At 46.1% G+C, this 19,108-nt stretch overlaps 1 protein-coding gene across 1 annotated transcript; it reads right to left on the reverse strand.

Annotated features, from left to right (window-relative positions):
* Positions 1 to 1,221: 1,221 nt before the first annotated feature.
* On the reverse strand, positions 1,222 to 15,236 carry NQO1 (NAD(P)H quinone dehydrogenase 1). Its single transcript, XM_019455408.2, has 6 exons — positions 14,807 to 15,236; positions 7,193 to 7,357; positions 6,949 to 7,079; positions 4,037 to 4,150; positions 3,128 to 3,229; positions 1,222 to 2,215 (listed from the first exon to the last, which is right to left on the reverse strand). Exons 2-6 carry the CDS (start codon positions 7,299 to 7,301, stop codon positions 1,910 to 1,912), a joined length of 762 nt encoding a protein of 253 aa, XP_019310953.1. The 5' UTR covers positions 7,302 to 7,357; positions 14,807 to 15,236; the 3' UTR covers positions 1,222 to 1,909.
* Positions 15,237 to 19,108: the final 3,872 nt, after the last annotated feature.

Consider the following 19,108-nt stretch of genomic DNA (forward strand, 5'->3'; position numbering starts at 1 on the left):
GCCTCAGGGATTTGCACTCTGACGTCACTCCTGCCCGGAGTGCCTCCCTTCAGGCATCTACATCTCTCTCGCTTTATCAGGTCTTTGCTCAAATGTAGCCTTACTGGGGAGGTCTTTCTTGATCGGCCAGTGTAAAACAAAACTCCCCATATCCTGTCTCTCTCTTACCCTGCTCTTTCTTCCTAGCATTTATCACCACCCGACGTGACTGTTCTGTCATTCTTCCCTCGAATGCAAACTCCATGAGGTGCTCGGTTTTGTTCATTGCTCTGTTCCCCGTGCCTAGAAGAGTACCTGGGCCATTGACTGGGTAAATCAACAAATCAGGCAAATCACAATAAATACTTCCCTTTGGCATTTGTTTACTGAATTCTAGGTTTTTCTTGGTTTCTGTAACATTCTTTTCTGGGTCTCTTTAAATATCCCTTCGGTTCCCTGAGATGATCTCAATATGTTGTTCCATTACCGTTCAGTATGAAGCAGCCCTGTTGGGAGAGCTCTCGTTCAAGGCTCCTGGCCATAGTTTATTATTGCAGGCTCTGATCCCATCTTCCCGAGTCATCGATTCCACTTTGCCTGTACGCCTCACCTCCATCACTAGCTTCACTGAAACCAATAAGCCTGGATCTTTGTACAAATGGGTTTTATTGATTTCATCTGGAACTTTCAGAAATTTACACAAAATTGCAGCGAGCAGGAAGGCAAGATATTTTCAAGCTGAAGCACCCAGCCATCTGCCATTAAGTATATTGTAGGGAGTGGGGGGGTGGGGGGAATTACCCAATTGCCTGTCAGCATCTGGCACAGGAGGGTCTCCGGCCTGCCGCCCTCGTTTCCTTGGCAGGTACAGGACCTGTTCCCAGTTCCAGACAACCTTGCTTTGCAAAACCCCTCGTGTTTCCTTTCAACGCACCACCAGAGGGCGGCCTTTCATCATATTCTACTTGAATTTTACCGCCAGTGAGTCAGTCACACGTCAATCATTTCAATGGGAAGTTAGAATATTATGCCAAAATTGTTCAAAGTTAATGAAACTCTAGGATTACAGTGTTATCCCCAAAACTGTGGAACCAAACGCTTCCCAAAGGAAAGTCATCAGGTCGACAATGACAGAGAAGAAACCCTTCCAGACTGTGATGTAGCTCAGAAATAGTGTTTGTAGAAGGCTGCTGTTAAGTATCGGGAGCAACTATTTCTTGAATTCATTCATAGCGGCAGATGTAGCGTATAGATATGTCGGTTTATTTTCCTGCAGACGTGAAATTAAAAGATTGAGGTAAAGAAGAGGGTTTTACTGTCTTTTCATCGGAAGGTATCGGTGTGTGCTGTGTATAAAGAACAAAAGGCGAAGCAAGAGTAACACACACATTAGGCATATTAGTCACTGCGTAGTAATCAAAACCAGTATCATCGTGTGCCATAAACAAGCACAGATTAACTACTAAACAAGTCCCTTGTGTCAGATTCAGTCATTTCTTTCTCAGAGCAATTAATTCCCTTTTGTCATAAACCACAGAGAGGGCAATTAAAAGAAAAATGTATCCTTGAGGAGTTGGATACACTCCAGCCAGATTTAGCCCTAAAAATGGATCCCTAAAAAGAGGAATTCAGTTGTGTAGAGGACCTTAAAGAATATCGCCTCGCGTCTTTCTCCATCTTTCCCTGCTTTGTATCCTCAGTGGCCTCTTGGTACTAATCAGGTTTGGCCATGATAGCAATCAGAAGAATCAGTTACATTGAATAAAACTATCCAAAAATGTATGAAGACAGTCAATTCTGTCTCCTATTCATTCCCTGTGGAAAGAAATAAAAACACACAAAAATCTTAAAAACTGAAGCCAGTCAAGCAAGCCTGAAAAAGAAACCTAGATTTGGCTACATTTTTGAAAGGAATCTAGTCTTGTGAGTCTCATTTTCTGGCTTTGATCTGGTTGTCAGTCGGGATGGACTTGCCCAAATGATGGCCCACAGACAGGCCAAATTTTTCGTTTTTCTGCTCATCCTGCACTTCCTTTTTCATTAAGAACCCTGCCTGGAAGTTTAAGTCAAAGAGGCTACTTGGAGCAAAATACAGTGGCGTCTCATCCCAGATATTTTCCAGGCGTTTCTTCCATCCGTCCAGGATCTGAATTCGCGCGTCCGTAGGAGTGTGCCCAATGCCGTATGTCAGCTGAGGTTCCAGGACTTGGAAGCCACAGAAATGCAGAGTGCCGCTCTGGGGATACACGGAGAACAGAGGTGAGTCACAGAACAAACCCTATACAGCTTGTACCACAAACAAACAGAAGTAATGTAGGCTTTCCAACAAGACGCTCCGATGTGGGGGCCTGAGGCACCCTAGAGAATCAATTCATAGCTATTTTCTCTCACCTTCTAGCGCTCCATTCCTAGCCGTTACTTATTTTAGCCTATTCAGCTGAGCCCTTGTTTAAATGAACAAAATCTTGAAACCGTGCCAGCCTGGGATCCTCTGCCAAAGAGCCGGAACTTCTTTCACATAAGGGAGTTTCGGCTTCTTGGCAGAGGACTCCTGCCAAGGTATGTGGATGCGCCTTTCTCCGCCTCTCCTCCTAACTAGATGAGCCTCAATAAGTGACCTGTAGAATGTATTCTCCAATATTAATGTTAATTCTCCGCCGTTCTAGGTGGCCACCGCATTTGCTCTTCTCTCCAACCCTCTTCTGTATAAGAGATCATCTTCATAGTCCAGTGACCGACCACCCAGGAACCTCCCTCAGACTCCACTCTTGTTGGCTGGGCTAAATCATTTCTGAAATTTTCTAATAGGTGGTGAGGCCATAGCGGCAACCTGGAGAAGGCCAGGAAGACTGGAGACAGAGATCGGTTGTCTGGAGTGGGGGCCCATGGCTATACAAATCTAGGGGTTATCTGCACTAGCCTTTGGTTAGGAGACAGAGCTATTTGGACGCGTGCATACCCAGGTTACTCTTGAGTACAGGGGCCCGGGAAGACTAGTAAGGCTTAGAAGGGAGCTCCCTGGACTTCTGAATTATTACGTTGCTTCCGTCCTCACACCTCGGGTCTGTTTTCAGCTGCCATCTTGAGAATCTGGACCCCCCAGAAAGTTCAATTAATCCCCGGGGAAGGTTCACTGAAACAAAGTAACCTGAATTGGCCAGAGGATGATATTCATGTCTCCGTGGATACCCTGCAGCGAGTACATGGAGCCGCTGCCACCAGTGGTGATGGAAAGCACGGTCTTCTTATTCTGCGAAGGAAAAGTCATCACGCTCCACGTCTCCTGCATGACGGGAGGTTCACGAAACGGCCCCAGGGCTGTTCTTGTGTTCTTTTCGACACACAAGTCCAGCCACCTGCTATTTCTGTTCCTTCCTCCCACACTGGCTCCTCTGAGCCACGCAGTATGACTCCAGAAGTCAACACTCGAGGGCCAGCCCCGGAGTCCACTGCTGGTGCCTAGTGGAGTTATTTGTTGTGTCCGTCTCCCCATGGGGCTCCGCCTGTATCCAGGCATGTAATCCAGGAGACCTCAAAATGTGTCCGGTGTAGTATTTGGGTGTCTACATACATACAGAAAATAGTCTCATGAGGCCTCCACCACCCAGCCTCAACGCTCAGCATCTTGCCATTCTAGTTTTGTCTAATCTCCCCACCCCTTGTGTTCCTGGGGTATGTTAAAACAAATCCCAAAGTCCTGTCTAAATATCTTCACACAGAGGCACCTGGGTGGCTCAGTGGGTTGAGCGTCCGACTTGGTCTCAGGTCATGATCTCGTGGTTCATGGGTTCGAGACCCACGTCGGGCTCTGTGCTCACAGCTCAGAGCCTGGAGCCTGCTTCGGATTCTGTGTCTCCCTCTCTCTCTGCCCCTCCCCTGCTCACACTCTTGTCTCTCTCTCAAAAATAAATATTTTCAAAAAATTAAATATCTACACGCACTATTATCCAGCTCTCCCAGGAGCCTGACCTTAGTACCCAATTCTGTTCAGAACTCTGCCTCAGGACAGAAGGCAGCCCGGATCCAGCTGTTAGAGAAAGCAGAACCATCCACCTACCCGGAAAGGTCCATTGTCATACATGGCAGCATACGTGTACGCGAACCCCCCTATGAGCACTCGTTCAAACCAGCCTTTCAGGATGGCCGGGACTCCGAACCACTGCAGCGGGAACTGTGGGGCAGAGCACAGAGAGGTCACAACAGGAACTACCGCCAGCGAAGAAGGCTCAGGTGCTTGGCTGACGTCACAGAAGAGCAAACCCTTCTTGGGGCCCTTGTCGTTGCTTCCGGAGGAGTTAGCACATTAAAGAAAAATATTGTCCTTGGTCAGTCAACTTGACACTCTATTTCTGCCTAAAAGAAACAAGTACCGGGTAGGTCTGAAGAAAGCCACGTGCAATTATGATTTGTTTCTACAAGATCACATTTCGCGGCCGAGTCTAGACAGCAAGGAATGCAGATAAAGTTTGCTACGGTGTGTGACGCAAAATACAAAATCGATATTTTGTAGGAGTGCTGTCAACAATGTGAAACGTGTACCTGTGTTCACGGATGTGAAATCCTACCGTTTAGAATAAGCTGCACACGGGGCACCTGGGTGGCTCATTCGGTTGAGTGTCCGACTTCGGCTCAGGTCATGATCTCAAGGTCCGTTGAGTTCGAGCCCCAGCATCGGGCTCTGCGCTGACAGCTCAGAGTCTGGAACCTGCTTCAGATTCTATGTCTCCCTCTCTCTCTGCCCCTCCCCCGCTCATGCTCTGTCTCTGTCTCAAAAATAAACACTAAAAAAATTTTTTTCAAATAGAACAAGCTGCACATGAGTGTGCGCTCACACAGGCGAACAAATGACCTGTGTGCGCTCGGTTTATCAGGGAATTCCCATGGAAGAGTCTTGTCGGCCCTCTTGTCCTAATAAAAGCAGCACGAGGACGATACCGGTATTTCCTCTTCTTCTCCCTGACTTCGGATTTAAACACAGGGACACCGGGGACAGGCCCGATGAGACAAGTTTAGCACAGAGAAGGAATTTGTTGGATTTGATATCTTTCCCTGATATTTGAAGGGTTATTGATCCACAGGAAAGGGGGCAGAAGGGGCCGGGGTTTAGAACAGAAAGAACATGAGATGGAGCACAAGATTCGTGTTCTCGCCCTGAATCTGCCGTGGACACGATGCAAGACCTTTGTCACATAAGCCCCTTACTTTTGCTAAGTCTGATGGGCCTCATCTGTAAAACCAGGGGCTTGAGTAATCCCTAGATTACTCTGCAGATTACTCACAACTCTGCAGTTGTGAGGGGCCAGACCTGAGGCTTTTAAGATAAATGTGTGGGTGGCTTAGACACGTAGATTTGGTCCCTGTGAATGTTCTACAGTCAGAGCTGAAAACAGAATTGGTTGGCTTGCAGCATATTGAAAGTTTATTCTTCCTCTGGTTGTTCTTGGAGAAGTGAGAAAAGTGAGCAGGGGGCTAGCCCCAGTGGTACCTTGGGATAAATTAAAGTATCGCTTCCTCAGGACTCTTTATTTCTATGTTGAAAGACTACCATACAAGTACACCGACTCCCGTAGTAAGACTTTGCCAGGGGCGCCTGGGTGGCTCAGTCAGTCAAACATCCGCGTCCGGCCCAGCGCTAACAGTGCAGACCCTGCTTGGGATTCTCTCTCCTTCTCCGTCTCTGCCTTTCCCCCACCTCACTCACTCTCTCTCAAAATAAACATTTTTAAGTAAAAAAAAAAAAATTAAAAATTAAAAAAGACTTTTCCCTGTCATCTGTTTGTAAAATGTTATAAGTATACAAATCTGAAGTGTCTACCTTGTGTTTCGGTATGTTGCTTTTTATAGTACACAACTTGCACCGTTGTACTGATAGTAAACTGATGCATCAGATAGAAGCCAAATTCAAAGACCACCAAGGTCCTTTCCAATTCTAAAATACGGTGATTCTGAGAAGCAGAACTGAAAGCTGCCACAGTGGCCGCAACGGCCGCACTAGGAAAAGATGCAGTGGAAAACGCTGACCAAAAAGGCATCCTTCGGGGCACTGGCTCATGGGGCGTGGCTTTGACTGCTAGCGACAGGCCTGAGGGTGGAACGGAAGACCTAAAAGTTTGGATTCTTTGCAGCTGATTGAACAGTTGCAAAAGCCGCAGCTGGTGTCACCCTCCTCGTGCAGTTTCTAGGGTCACATCTGGTCCATGTTCAATATCAAAAGGCAGGTTAGAACCGGTAGAAGCAAAGTCATTGAGTCCAGTGTGGCATTTCCGGGAAAGAGGATTGACAAGGAGCTCGTACAGTACGGACCGCCTGGCGGGGAGACAGCTTCCACGAGAAGAGGGGCGGGAACACAGGAAGCAGGGCAGCGCCCCCTTCAGCTGGGAGGCTCTGACCGCAGGGGTCCGTGCCCTGTGCTTCACTCCGCGCTCGTGCAGAGAAGGGGTCAGGTGCAAACTCTGAGAGATCCCACAAAGAATCACTAACTGAAGAGAAGCTCAAGGCTCACTGGTCATCTTTGTAGTCACATATTTTTGTCTAAGTTTATTTATTTATTGAGAGAGACAGAAGAGATAGCGTGTATGGGAGCGGGGGTGGGGGTGGGGTGAGGTGGGGGGGCAGATAGAGAGGCAGAGAGAGAATCCCAAGCAGGCTCCCGGCTGTCAGCACAGAGTCGGACGGGGGGCTCAAACACACACACCGTGAGATCGTGACCTGAGCCGAAACCAAGAGTCAGGCTTCGTTAAGCCACCCAGATGCCCCATGTAGTCACATATTTTCAGAGTAGTACAGCCAGGTTCACAATATCTACAAATCTGTGTAACACCACCCCGTTTGAAGTCATCACCCTTCTTTATAAAGAAGGCGCTGAAGTGCGTAAGTGACTTTTCCTAAGATCACATAGCTAATTAGGTGACCAGTCTAGGACAGTAAGAACTCAAGCATCCTGACACTCCTTCTGATGTCCTATCGCACCTGAAAAATCACAAGGTCTGCAGCTTCCAGCTTCTTTTGTTCCGCCACAATATCGGGGCTCAGGCGGCCTTCTTTATAAGCTAGAACAGACTCGGCAGGATACTGAAAGTTCTCGGGGTCCTTCAGTGGACCTGCCCAGAGGAAAATGACAGGCTGGAGTCAGAGGGGCCGAGGCTGAGCCACAGAACCCACAGGCGAGTTGTGCCACAGAGACCTAATTAAAGGGGGGGAAGGCTGATCCTACCTGTGATGTCCCTTCTGGAGATGACGGGATTGAAGTTCATGGCATACAGGTCTGACACAGTGACCTCCCATCCTTTCCTCTTCAAGGCCTCTACAGCAGCCTCCTTCATGGCATGGTTGAAGGACGTCCTCTCTGCGTGGGCCAGTACGATCAGTGCTCTTCTGGCTATTTAGACACACACAAGACATATGGAGAAAATCAGTTTCCAAGCAGCAAAGCTTTAGCTACAGGGCGGCCGAGCCAGGATCCATAATAGAGGAGTGAACTCTGCGAGGCATCGGGTGATGCAGTCCATCCGCAGCAGCCAGAAACATATTTTCTCCTTAAAAGTACCAACGAATAAAGGACGCATTTTAATGCAGTGGCTAATTTTGCTGGCATACTTAACTGGCCATCTGCATGAAAATGGACGTATCCTCTTAGAAAATGGACTTATCCTCCTGACACCTTTTTTTTTATGTTTGTATTTTATTTTTGAGAGAGAGAGAGTGTGTGTGAGTGGGGGAGGGGTAGAGAGAGAGGGAGACAGAATCCAAAGCAGGCTCCAGGTTCTGAGCTGTCAGTGCAGAGCCTGACGTGGGGCTTGGACTCACACACTGCAAGATCATGAGCTGAGCCGAAGGGACGCCCAACCGACTGAGCCACCCAGGCACCCCCCTGCTAACACCTTCTATTAGGTGTCAGGCGTCAGTGTCTTGGTTCCCCTCATCAGGGGGTAGTGGCAATGTTCTATTTCCTGGGTGCTGATCACACAAGTTTGTGAAAATTCACTTCGAATTTTCAGTGTGTCTGTTGTATTTGTGTTGTTGTTTTCACTATCCCACAAACACAGCTCGTAGAGCAATAGATTCCTGGCAGAGTACGGATCTAAAGGAAGAATTTGTATAACCTCAAGATGGAGAATACTTTGTAAGAAAGACTAGAGATTCAGCAACCACGAACGGAAAGCTTGCCAGATAAAGCCACATAAAAATTAAAAATCTGTGTGTACCAGAAGGCACCATAAACAAAGTCAAAAGACAGTCAACGGGGAGCAGATACCTGCAACTCTTACCACAAAGGGTTAAAATCCCAACGAATGCCTACACACAGAAAAAAGACAGACTACACAATAGAAAAATAAATCAAGGATATGAGCACTCTACTCACAGAGGAGGAAATGCAGATGACAAAAAACAAATGAGCAGGTGCCTTGCCTGGCCTGTCAGGAAAAGCAAATTAAAATGAGATATCATTATTTACCCATCAGATTGGCAAAACAATTTATCATTATTTACCCATCAGATTGGCAAAACAATTTAAGACAAGCAACACTGAGGGCTATTAAGATTGCAGGAAAGCTAGCAGCTGCCAGTGGGAACAGGAATTGCTTCCACCCTGGGGGAAAGTAATGAGGGCGAATCTCTTTAAATTTTGAGGACGCATAAATCTTGACCTAGCTCTCCAACTTTGGGGAATCTGTTCTACAGACTAAAAGCGTTGGGATATAAGGATGTATGAGCAAGGACGTGGACTGTGTCATTCTTCTCACTGGCATTCACTGACTCTTTATGGGGAATATTTGAATAAATTATGGCACATACACATTACAGACTAGTATGCTGTTAACTGTATAGAGTTACCCAGAAAGCTATCCACGATGTATCGTTAACTGATCAAATGAAGCGAGTGTGAATCCGTTATTATAAAAGACAAAGAGGGGCGCCTGGGTGGCTCAGTCGGGGAAGCATCCGATTTCAGCTCAGGTCATGGTCTCACTGTTCCTGAGTTCAAGCCCCACATGGGGCTCAGGGCTAACAGCTCAGGGCCTGGAGCCTGCTTTGGATTGTGTCACCCTTTCTCTCTGTCCCTTCCTCACTCACACTCTATCACTCTCTCTTTGTCTCTCAGGAATAAAATAAAATTTTTAAAAAATACAAAGAACGAGGGGCCCCTCTCTGGCTCAGTGGGTAGAGCATGTGACTCTTGATCTTGGAGTCATGAGTTCGAGCCCCACGTTGGGTGTAGCCATTACTTGAAAAAAAAAAGACAAAGAAACTACATATATGTGTACGAAGATTTGCAGCATATAGGTATGAGGGGAAAAAAGATGTGGAATAATTACATGAAACTACTGACAGTGTTCTTAGCTAGATAAGAGATGTTAAGGGCATAGAGACAGAGGGGAAAGATTTGCTTTTTTCTTGGACCTCCTCTGTATTACAAAGTTGTTAGAACCAGAATGTTTTCCTCTTGCAACAACGACATTTATTTTATTTTAGTTTAGTTTAGTTTAGTTTTATTTCTTTAAAGTTTTATTTCTTTATTTTTAAGTAATCTCCATATTCAATGTGAGGCTCAACCTCACGGTCCTGAGAGCAAGAGTCACAGGCTCTTCCAATTGAGCCATCCAGGCACCCCTTTTTATTCTCTTTTACTTGACGTATACTTGACACACAGCGTTGCATGAGTTTCAGGTGGACAACACAGCGATTCCACACGCCTACACCTTACACCACGCTCACCCCCGGTGCGCTCACCTGTCAGAGCACACGACTCTCCTACAAGACCACCGCCCATATTCCCTGTGCTGTACCTTTTGTCCTCGTGACTTATTCATTCTATAACTGGAAACCCGTATCTCCCCCTCCCCTTCACCCATCTGCCTATCCCCCTACTCCCCCTTGGCGTCTGGCAAAGTCAGTTTGTTTTTTGTATTTATGGGTCTATGTCTTTTGTTTGCTTGCTCATTGGGTTTTCAGATTCCACAAACAAGTGAAATCGTATACTATTTGCCTGTCTCTGGATAACAGCATCAACGGGTGCTTACTTCGTGCTAGGCACTGCTCTGAGCGCTTTGCATTCTTTTCCAGTTGTCATGGCAACACCATGAGCTAGATACAATCAGTATCCCACATTAAAGATGGGGAAACTGAGGCACCGAAAAGTTAAGCAAGTTACCCAAGTTTACATGGCAAGTGGTGAAGCTGGAATAATGTAAAAATATGAAGACATAAGGGCGCCTGGCTGGCTCAAAGGAGCACGGAGCTCTTGATCTCAGGGTTGTGAGTTCAAGCCCCATGTTCGGTGTAGAGATCACTAAAAAAATTAATAAATTATAGATAAATCCATGCAACCATGTGCAGGCAGCAGGGCAGGGAATGGAGTTTACCACCAACACCGCTCCTAGTAATTGGTGTCGCTGCCTCATTTCTCCCTAACTCCTAACATCCGTGCCCATGGGCGGAGCTCCAGCGGGAGCAGCTGCTCTGGGTTAAAATCGGCCGGGCGGCAGCTTCGGCCCTAGCCTGCCCAGGAGCCTCGCCTCGTTCGCTCTCGCTCGCTCCTGGCGTTTCAGACTCTCCAAACTCCGACGCGGGGAACAGAAGTCTGATAAGGGATTCAAATTCTGGGAGCGATTTACCTACTTTGGACGGCCTGGGGAAAAGTTCAGGAGCTCCTGAGGCTGCCTTAACAAATCCCTGCCCCCTCTTTATCAACTCCAGGACTCACCACTCTCGGGAGAGATGTGAGTATATAAAGTTCTGACAAGCGTTTTCTCTGTGACGTACCTTTGCATTAGTTCTATCAGTGTTTACTGAATACTGCTTTGTGAGTTTATATTCTTGTGGCTTACTTCTTCTGAGCTATGTATATAGATATAAAGATAAATTTTTTTTTTTACTTATCAGTATTCACAGGCACTTCTGAAGTAGTAAAATACAAAAGCACTTGCCATAAAATGACTGAATCAGGATATCTAGCCCTTGCTTTTAAAGGAGCTCATCACCTGTAAGCTATAGGACGCCTGCTGCTTTCAAAAATAAACAGGGGCGCCTGGGTGGTTCAGTAGGTTAAGGTCCGGCTCTTGATTTCCGCTCAGGTCATGATCTCAGGGTTCCTGAGTCCCACGTCAGGCTCCAAGCTGATGGCATGGAGTAGGCTTGGGATTCTGTCTCTCCTCTCTGCCCCTCACCTGCTTGTGCTCTCTCTCTCTCTCAAAATAAGTAAATAAACTTAAAAAAAAAAAACAAAACAAAAAAACGATGTAAGATGAGACACAAAGAAGAACATATTTGCCAGAAACAAAACCAACGGTGTTCAGTATCTGGTATATATAGATTCCTGAAAACAACGCAGTAGAAAAAAATGGTCCAAGGTTCTAAATATACAACAGAACACTGATCGGCAGTCAGTAGAGCAGAAGCGCTCCTGGGCCAGAGTTGAAGGGCAAATGGGTGACTCCCTCTCCAAACAGCATGATACCAAGTCACTGGTGGCCAGGTCCTTTCATAGACAAACCTGGGGTTTTTTGGACTTGAAGTGTTCATTTTCCCTTTCTGCCACTTAACTAGCTACATGACCCGCTTGACATCCTCAGAATTTCCCCCTAGGAATGGCGGTAAGACGTGCACACAAAAAACTAATGGCATTAGCCTGACGGGGGAGGCAAGGAACAAAATTCCAGAGGAAAACTGTTGACTTCGGGCTAGCTGATTAGGGAAGGCCTTCAGAAGGAGCTGCCATTGAAGGAAAGGTTTGAAAGCCAAATGAGCTTATTACCAATATCCCTAATTTAATATTCATTTCTGCTTGCCATGCACATAATTGACCTGATGGAGGCCACTTGGTAACGCAGCTGAGCATATCTTTGTGAACGCAGCTCTCTCCCTGTGCTGGTTCGCTTTCAAGATTTCATACCCTATGAAACGTGCTCCCCATTCATCATCACTTCTCTGTGTCTTGAAATCCCTCATTCCTTCCCCACCCTCTTTTTTTTTTAATTTTTAAAATTCTGGTTAGTTAAGGTACAGTGTAATATGATTTCAGGAGTAGAATTCAGTGATGGATCACTTACATACAACACCCAGTGCTCATCACAAGTGCCCATTTTAATACCCATCACCCATGTAGCCCATCCCCCTGCCCAACTCCCTCTGTCAACCCTCAGTTTCTTCTCTATCCTTAAGAGTCTCTTGGGTTTGTTTCTCTCTTCTCTTCCCCCCCACTTCCCATGTGTTCATCTGCTTTGTCTCTTAAATTCCACATATGAGTGAAATCATATGTTATTTGTCTTCCTCTGACTTACTTTGCTTAGCATGATACATTCTAGGTCCATCCATGTCATTGCAAATGGCAAGATTTCATATATATATATATATATATATATATATATATATATACACACACACACACACACACAGACACACACACACACACACACATACACACACACAAACACACCACATCTTCTTTATCCATTCATCAGTCAATGGACATTTGGGCTCTCTCCATAGTTTGGCTCCTTCCCCACCATCTTTTATGTTCTGTTCCCCCCAGCACATCCACCCTAGCATGAGCCCTGCTCATGTTCTCCCCAACTCTTTGTCTCAGCCTCCTGACCAGGGTTTACTGAGCACCTGTATCCACCAGGCACTGCTCTAGGCATTTAGGATACATCCGTGTACAAAAGAGACACAAATCTTTTATTTTCGTAGAGCATACATTCTGGTGGCCAAAGTATCCCGAATGTTTCGGGGGAGCTGGTCTCTGTCCTCCTCTGTTACTCTAACATTCCTATAATTCTCTGCCTCCAACCGCAGGCCAACCTGAAACCAAGCATTCACTGACATTCCAGATTGAACAGGACTCGCTCAACCTGCAGCTTCATTGAAGACCAACACAGAACTCAATGTTCTGGGGAACATAGGGAAAGATAAAGCTGGCAGAGAAAGAAAGGGATGGTGGTACATTGTTTTAATGTAAAGCACATCTAGATCTATTTAACAGTAAAAGATAGATTACCCACATGATCCTTCTGGCAGGAAGAATAAGCAATCAAGGAAAACCTGTTACAAGTGGAATAAGGGCAAGCCCTCCTGTCAGTTTCATGCATTTTGTTCCTGCCTTCCGGGCTCCCTGGGTTCCTCACGGAATGCATGCCTGCCGGTCAGAGGAACCCAGTAGTTACAAACAAATGCTCTGGATGCTTCCATTAATGTCAAGACTTAGCTGGATACAGTTAATACTAGTTAAACAAGGTCCAAATCATCCCATTTTCTCTCATTCTCCCCCCCCCCACCCTTTTTTTTTAAGTTACACATAAGTACAGAATATTCCGTAAGATTGCCCTATACTGTCCTGGTGTCCTCAGGCCAGCAGAAGAATGATATAGAGGGGTGCCCAGGTGGCCCAGTAGGTTAAGCATCTGACTTTGGCTCAGGTCATGATGTCCTGGTCATTGGGTTCGAGCCCCGCGTCGGGCTCTGTGCTGAAAGCTCAGAGCCTGGAGCTTGCTTTGGACTCTGTGTCTCCCTCCCTCTCTGTCTGGCCCTCCCCTGCTCACACTATGTCTCTCTCTGTCTCTCAAATATGAATAAACATAAGAAAAATGAAATAGAAACAGCCTCTATCGTGCGTGCAGGAAACCTTGTGAGCTACCCAGCAGTCTCTCCCAGATGCTTCTCCTCCAGGCTTTCAGAAACTCTGGGTGGGCTTCCAGTCCCCAGCTCAGCCCTTTTCACAGAGATTCTAACCGTAGGTTGTCAACGGCAAACAGCAGGCTCATCCCCTCACTTGTGGCAGGCGGAGATTCTCTAGGTGTATGTGTGTTTTCAGAAAGAACAAGGCTCACAGGGAAGGAAATGACAAAAAGGTAGAGTTCTGTCCCAATTGAAGAAATGGCTTTCTAAACACTAGCACTGCCCCATCTCGGAATGAGGCTCTCTGGTAAACAGAGCCCCCTGCCCCTGCAGGGGCTGCAGCTGGGGTGTCTTAGAGGCATCAGATAAAGTTGCAGTGACCTGTAATGTCCCCTTAGGTTGATGGTGGAGAGCGGAGGTTCTGCCACTGAAATGGACCATATACAGGGATCGGGTCTGCCCCATCCAAGGATCACAGACAAAAATGTCTCCTGAACAGGGGCACCTGGGTGGCTCCGTCTCTTGAGCTCCTGACTCCTGGTTTCAGCTCAGGTCATGATTTCTCGGTTGGTGGGATCGAGCGTGGAGTCAGGCTCTGCACTGACAGCCTGCAGCCTGCTTGGGATTCTCTCTGTCTCTCTCTCCCCCACCTCCCCTACTCATGATTTCTCTCCAAAACAAATAAATAAACTTAAAAAAAAAAAAAAAAAAAAAAAAGGTCTCCTGGTCAGGCAGCCTGGGATGGTCTCTATCCAACTAAAGGGTACAGGTTCCCCAGGTCCAGCACACTCATCACCAGATCTTTCAATTTTCCTCCCGAAGCAGGGAATTCACATTTTTAAATAAAATAACCTATATTTACTATAAATATCAGCAACTTATTCCAAAATGTTTTAAATTCTATAAGGCCAATCAAGGTGTGCCAGTGGACCAGATTTGGCCATTGACAACGGCCCGTTTCTGACCTGTTTTGGTGGAAATTTTCTGTTTCCAAGGTCAAGTCTCTGTTAAATGCCCACCTAAGTTTGTGGGTATGGGGTAGAAAACAGGAGCTCCCCTTCCCCCGGTGTCTTATTAAGGCTCAACCTGGCATCTTAACGCTCTCGCTTTTTCAGTTTTGAATCCAGGAGAAAAACTGAGCTCTAAGCCCCTCCAGGATCCTTGCAGACAGCTGAGGCCTGGGGGTGCCCCAGCTCCCGGACGCGGCACTCACCAGCCAGGGCTCCGGCTGTGCTGATTGGCTGCGCTGCTGGTTGTCAGGGCGACCCTGGCCGCCGCTGAATCCTCGCTTTGGGGGGTGGGGGACAGCAGTCAAGCAGCGGCTGGGGCTGCACCTCGGGAGGTTGGGCGTGCAGCCTGCAGAGCGCCCGCCACTTTATAGCTCCTCGCGCCTGCCCGCTTGGGGCTCGGCCTCCCGGGGTGGAGCCGGCTGCTCGCCCCTGGGGCGCAGGGCGGGGCGTGCTGTGGCTGCTCTTCAGGGAAGGGAGGGGGGTCTGAGGGCTGGAATAGGGTGCCCTGGGCACGCGTGGGATATGGGACGGGAGGGTGCAGTTAAAGGGTCTGGGTGTGGGTGGGAGGCAGGCCCATGTGGACCCTGTCCAGGAAGCACCTGGGGACAGCAGGGGGAAGTTTCCGGCAGAGTCCCAGCGCCCCCGCGAGCCTCTCCCAGTCCTGGGAAATTGCCTCCGCACGGAATGGGGTGGGCAAAGAGAAGGGTGTGCTGGGTGTGGTCCTTAAGCCTCGGATTCGCTGAGTCACTGTGACTCTGGACTTAGATTTGGAGGGCCGAGGTACCTTAGGAGACGTGTTCCAGGAGAAGGGAATTCATTTCTTCCTTTGCAATGTTCACATTGTGCCCTGGGGGTCTCAAAGGACGCACTTCGCTGGGTGCAAACCCCTGCTCCTCAGAGTGGGAATCTAAATGGTTTAGTCCAAGGCTGGCTGGAGAGATAAGTAACAGGGAAGCATTTAAAGAATAGCCAAGACGAAGGAAAGTTGACTGGTTTTACAAAGGCTGACTTTAGGCAGCTGACCAGAGCAGAGAGAAAAGTTTTAAATCCCTACCAAGTGAAAGTTACAGTAAAGTCTTCATCCTACGGGTTGTACTGTGCATGTCTTACTGTGTTTTACAGGTACTGCATTTTTTTATACATTGAAAGTTTGTATAAACTTTGAACAAATCCATATCACCCCCTTTCCCACAGCATTTGCCCATGTTGTGTCTCTGTCACGTGTTGGCAATTTCCTGAAATGTTTCGAACCTTTTCATTAAATTTGGTATGATGATCTGTGATTAGTGATTATAACTCACTGAAAATTCAGAGGATGAGCATTTTTTTTAACGTTTATTCATTTTTGAGACAGAGAGAGACAGAGCATGAATGGGGGAAGGTCAGAAAGAGAGGGAGACACAGAATCTGAAACAGGCTCCAGGCTCTGAGCTGTCAGCACAGAGCCCGATGCGGGGCTGGAACTCACAGATCACGAGATCATGACCTGAGCCGAAGTTGGACGCCCAACTGACTGAGCCCACCCAGGCGCCCCTGATGAGCATTTTTAAACAAGGAAGTATTTTTATTAAAAAAATTTTTTTGGGGCGCCTGGGTGGCGCAGTCGGTTAAGCGTCGGATTTCAGCCAGGTCACGATCTCGCGGTCCGTGAGTTCGAGCCCCGCGTCAGGCTCTGGGCTGATGGCTCGGAGCCTGGAGCCTGTTTCCGATTCTGTGTCTCCCTCTCTCTCTGCCCCTCCCCCGTTCATGCTCTGTCTCTCTCCCAAAAATAAATTAAAAACGTTGAAAAAAAAATTTTTTTTTAATTTTTTTAAATGTTTATTCATTTTTGAGAGAGAGAGAGAGAGAGAGAGAGAGAGACCGCACGCAAACAGGGAAAGGGCAAAGAGAGAGGGAGACACAGAATCCAAAGCAGGCTCCAGGCCCTGAGCTGTCAGCACAGAACCCAATGCAGGGCTCCAACACATAAGCTGTGAGATCATGACCTGAGCCCAAGTCAGATGCTTACCCAACTGAGCCACCCAGGCACGCCAACAATGAAGTATTTTTAAATTAAGGTATGTACATTGTCAGTGCTATTGCACACTTAATAGACTAAGTATGGCGTAAACATAATTTTTATATGCATGGGGAAACCAAAAAATTAATTTGACTTGCTTTATTGCAGTTTTTGATCCCAGACCTGTCAAATTTCTGAGATATGCCCATGCTGTCAAAGGGGAAGGAAAAAGAAAAAGAAGTTTAAAGTGTAACCGTCAAAAAAATTAGAAATGGTAACTAAGAAAATTTAGAGAGAAGGTGGGAAGTATACTCTTAAATTGAGGTTTGCAAAATTTAAGGGGTTGCAAAAAACCCCAACAACTCCATAATCAAGATAAATAACTGTTAAGTCATTATTTTTAATGATTTGGGGGGGGGAGTTAGGCCAAGAATTCTTACTATGATACCAAAAGCATAATTATTAATTGAACTTGATCAAAATTACACAACTTTGCTCTGTAAAGATAGCGTTAAGACAATAAAAAGACAGGGCAAAGACTGGGGAAAATACTTAAACATCACATATCCAATGAAAACTATATGCAGAATGCATAAAGAACTCTAAAAACTCAACACTAGAAAACAAACAGACAAAAAATTCGGAAGGATTTTAACAGACACTTTACCAGAGAGGATATACAGGAGACAGGTGCATGAAATAATGTGCATTGTCATTAGGAACATGCAAAGTAAAACCACAATGAGATAACACTGCTAAGACATTAGAACAGCTAAGACATTTTTCAAATGACAATACCAAGCATGTTGGCAGGGATTCTGAGAAATGGAAACTCTTAAACCATTGCCAGTGGGAATGCAAAAGGGTACAGTGACTCTGAGGACAGTTGATTAATCTTTTGTAAAGTTAAACATGGACCGACCAGGTGACCAAAAATTCCATTCCTAGATACTTGCCCTAGAGAAAAGAAAATATAGTTCTTTATATTTATCCCAAATCTGTACATTAATATTTTAACCCCTTTATTCATAGTAGCCCCAAAATTGGAAAAGACCCACATCTCCTCTCATGAGTGAATGTATGAATAAACTATGGGGCATCCATGCAACCCAATAACACCCAGCAATAAAAAGGAATTACTCTTTTTTTTAATTTAATTTATTTTTTTAATTTACATCCAAGTTAGTTAGCATAGAGTGCAACAGTGATTTCAAGAGTAGATTCCTTAATGTCCAGTATCCATTTGGCCCATCCCCCCTCCCACAACCCCTCCAGTAACCCTCTGTTTGTTCTCCATATTTAAGAGTCTGCCTGTTTTTATATTATTTTTGCTTGCCTTCCCTTGTGTTCATCTGTTCTGTATCTTAAAGTCTTCGTGTGAGTGAAGTCATATGATATTTGTCTTTCTCTGACTGACTAATTTTGCTTGGCATAATACCCTCCAGTTCCATCCATGTAGTTGCATATGGCAAGATTTTATTCTTTTTGAGTGCCGAGTAACACTCCATTGTCTATACACACCATATCTTCTTTATCCATTCATCCATCGATGGACATTTGGGCTCTTTCCATACTTTGGCTATCGTTGATGGTGCTTCTGTAAACGTTGGGGTGCATGTGTCCCTTCGAAATAGCACACCTGTATCCCTTGGATAAATGCCTAGTAGTGCAATTGCTGGGTCATAGGGTAGTTCTATTTTTAATTTTTTTTTTTTAATTTTTTTTTTTTTTAACGTTTATTTACTTTTGAGACAGAGAGAGACAGAGCATGAACGGGGGAGGGTCAGAGAGAGAGGGAGACACAGAATCCGAAACAGGCCCCAGGCTCTGAGCTGTCAGCACGGAGCCCGTCGCAGGGCTCGAACTCACGGACCGCGAGATCATGACCTGAGCCCGAGTCGGCTGCCCAACCGACTGAGCCACCCAGGCGCCCCTATTTTTAATTTTTTAAGGCGTCTCCATACGGTTTCCAGAGTGGCTGCCCCAGTTTGCATTCCCACCAGTAGGGCAAAAGAGATCCTCTTTCCCCGCATCCTCACCAACATCTGTGGTTGCCTGAGTTGTTCATGTTAGCCATTCTGACAGGTGTGAGGTGGTATCTCATTGTGGTTTTGGTTTGTATTTCCCTGATGATGAGTGACATTGAGCATTTTTTCATGTGTCTGTCAGCCACCTGGATGTCTTCTTTAGAGAAGTGTCTATTCATGTCTTTTGCCCCTTTCTTCACTGAATTATGTGTTTTTTGGGTGTTGGGTTTGATAAGTTCTTTATAGATTTTGGATACTAGCCCTTTATCTGATAGGTCGTTTGCAAATATCTTTTCCCATTCCGTTGGTTGTCTTTTAGTTTTGCTAATTGTTTCCTTTGCTGTGCAGAAGCTTTTTATTTTGATGAGGTCCCAGTAGTTCATTTTTGCTTTTGTTTCCCTTGCCTCCAAAGACATGTTGAGTAAGAAGTTGCTGCAGCCAAGGTCAAAGAGGTTTTTGTCTGCTTTCTCCTCTAGGAT

The sequence above is a fragment of the Panthera pardus genome, unplaced genomic scaffold, assembly GCF_024362965.1.
Source record: "Panthera pardus isolate Hobbes unplaced genomic scaffold, ASM2436296v1 HiC_scaffold_19, whole genome shotgun sequence".
Classification (NCBI taxonomy): Eukaryota; Metazoa; Chordata; class Mammalia; order Carnivora; family Felidae; genus Panthera; species Panthera pardus.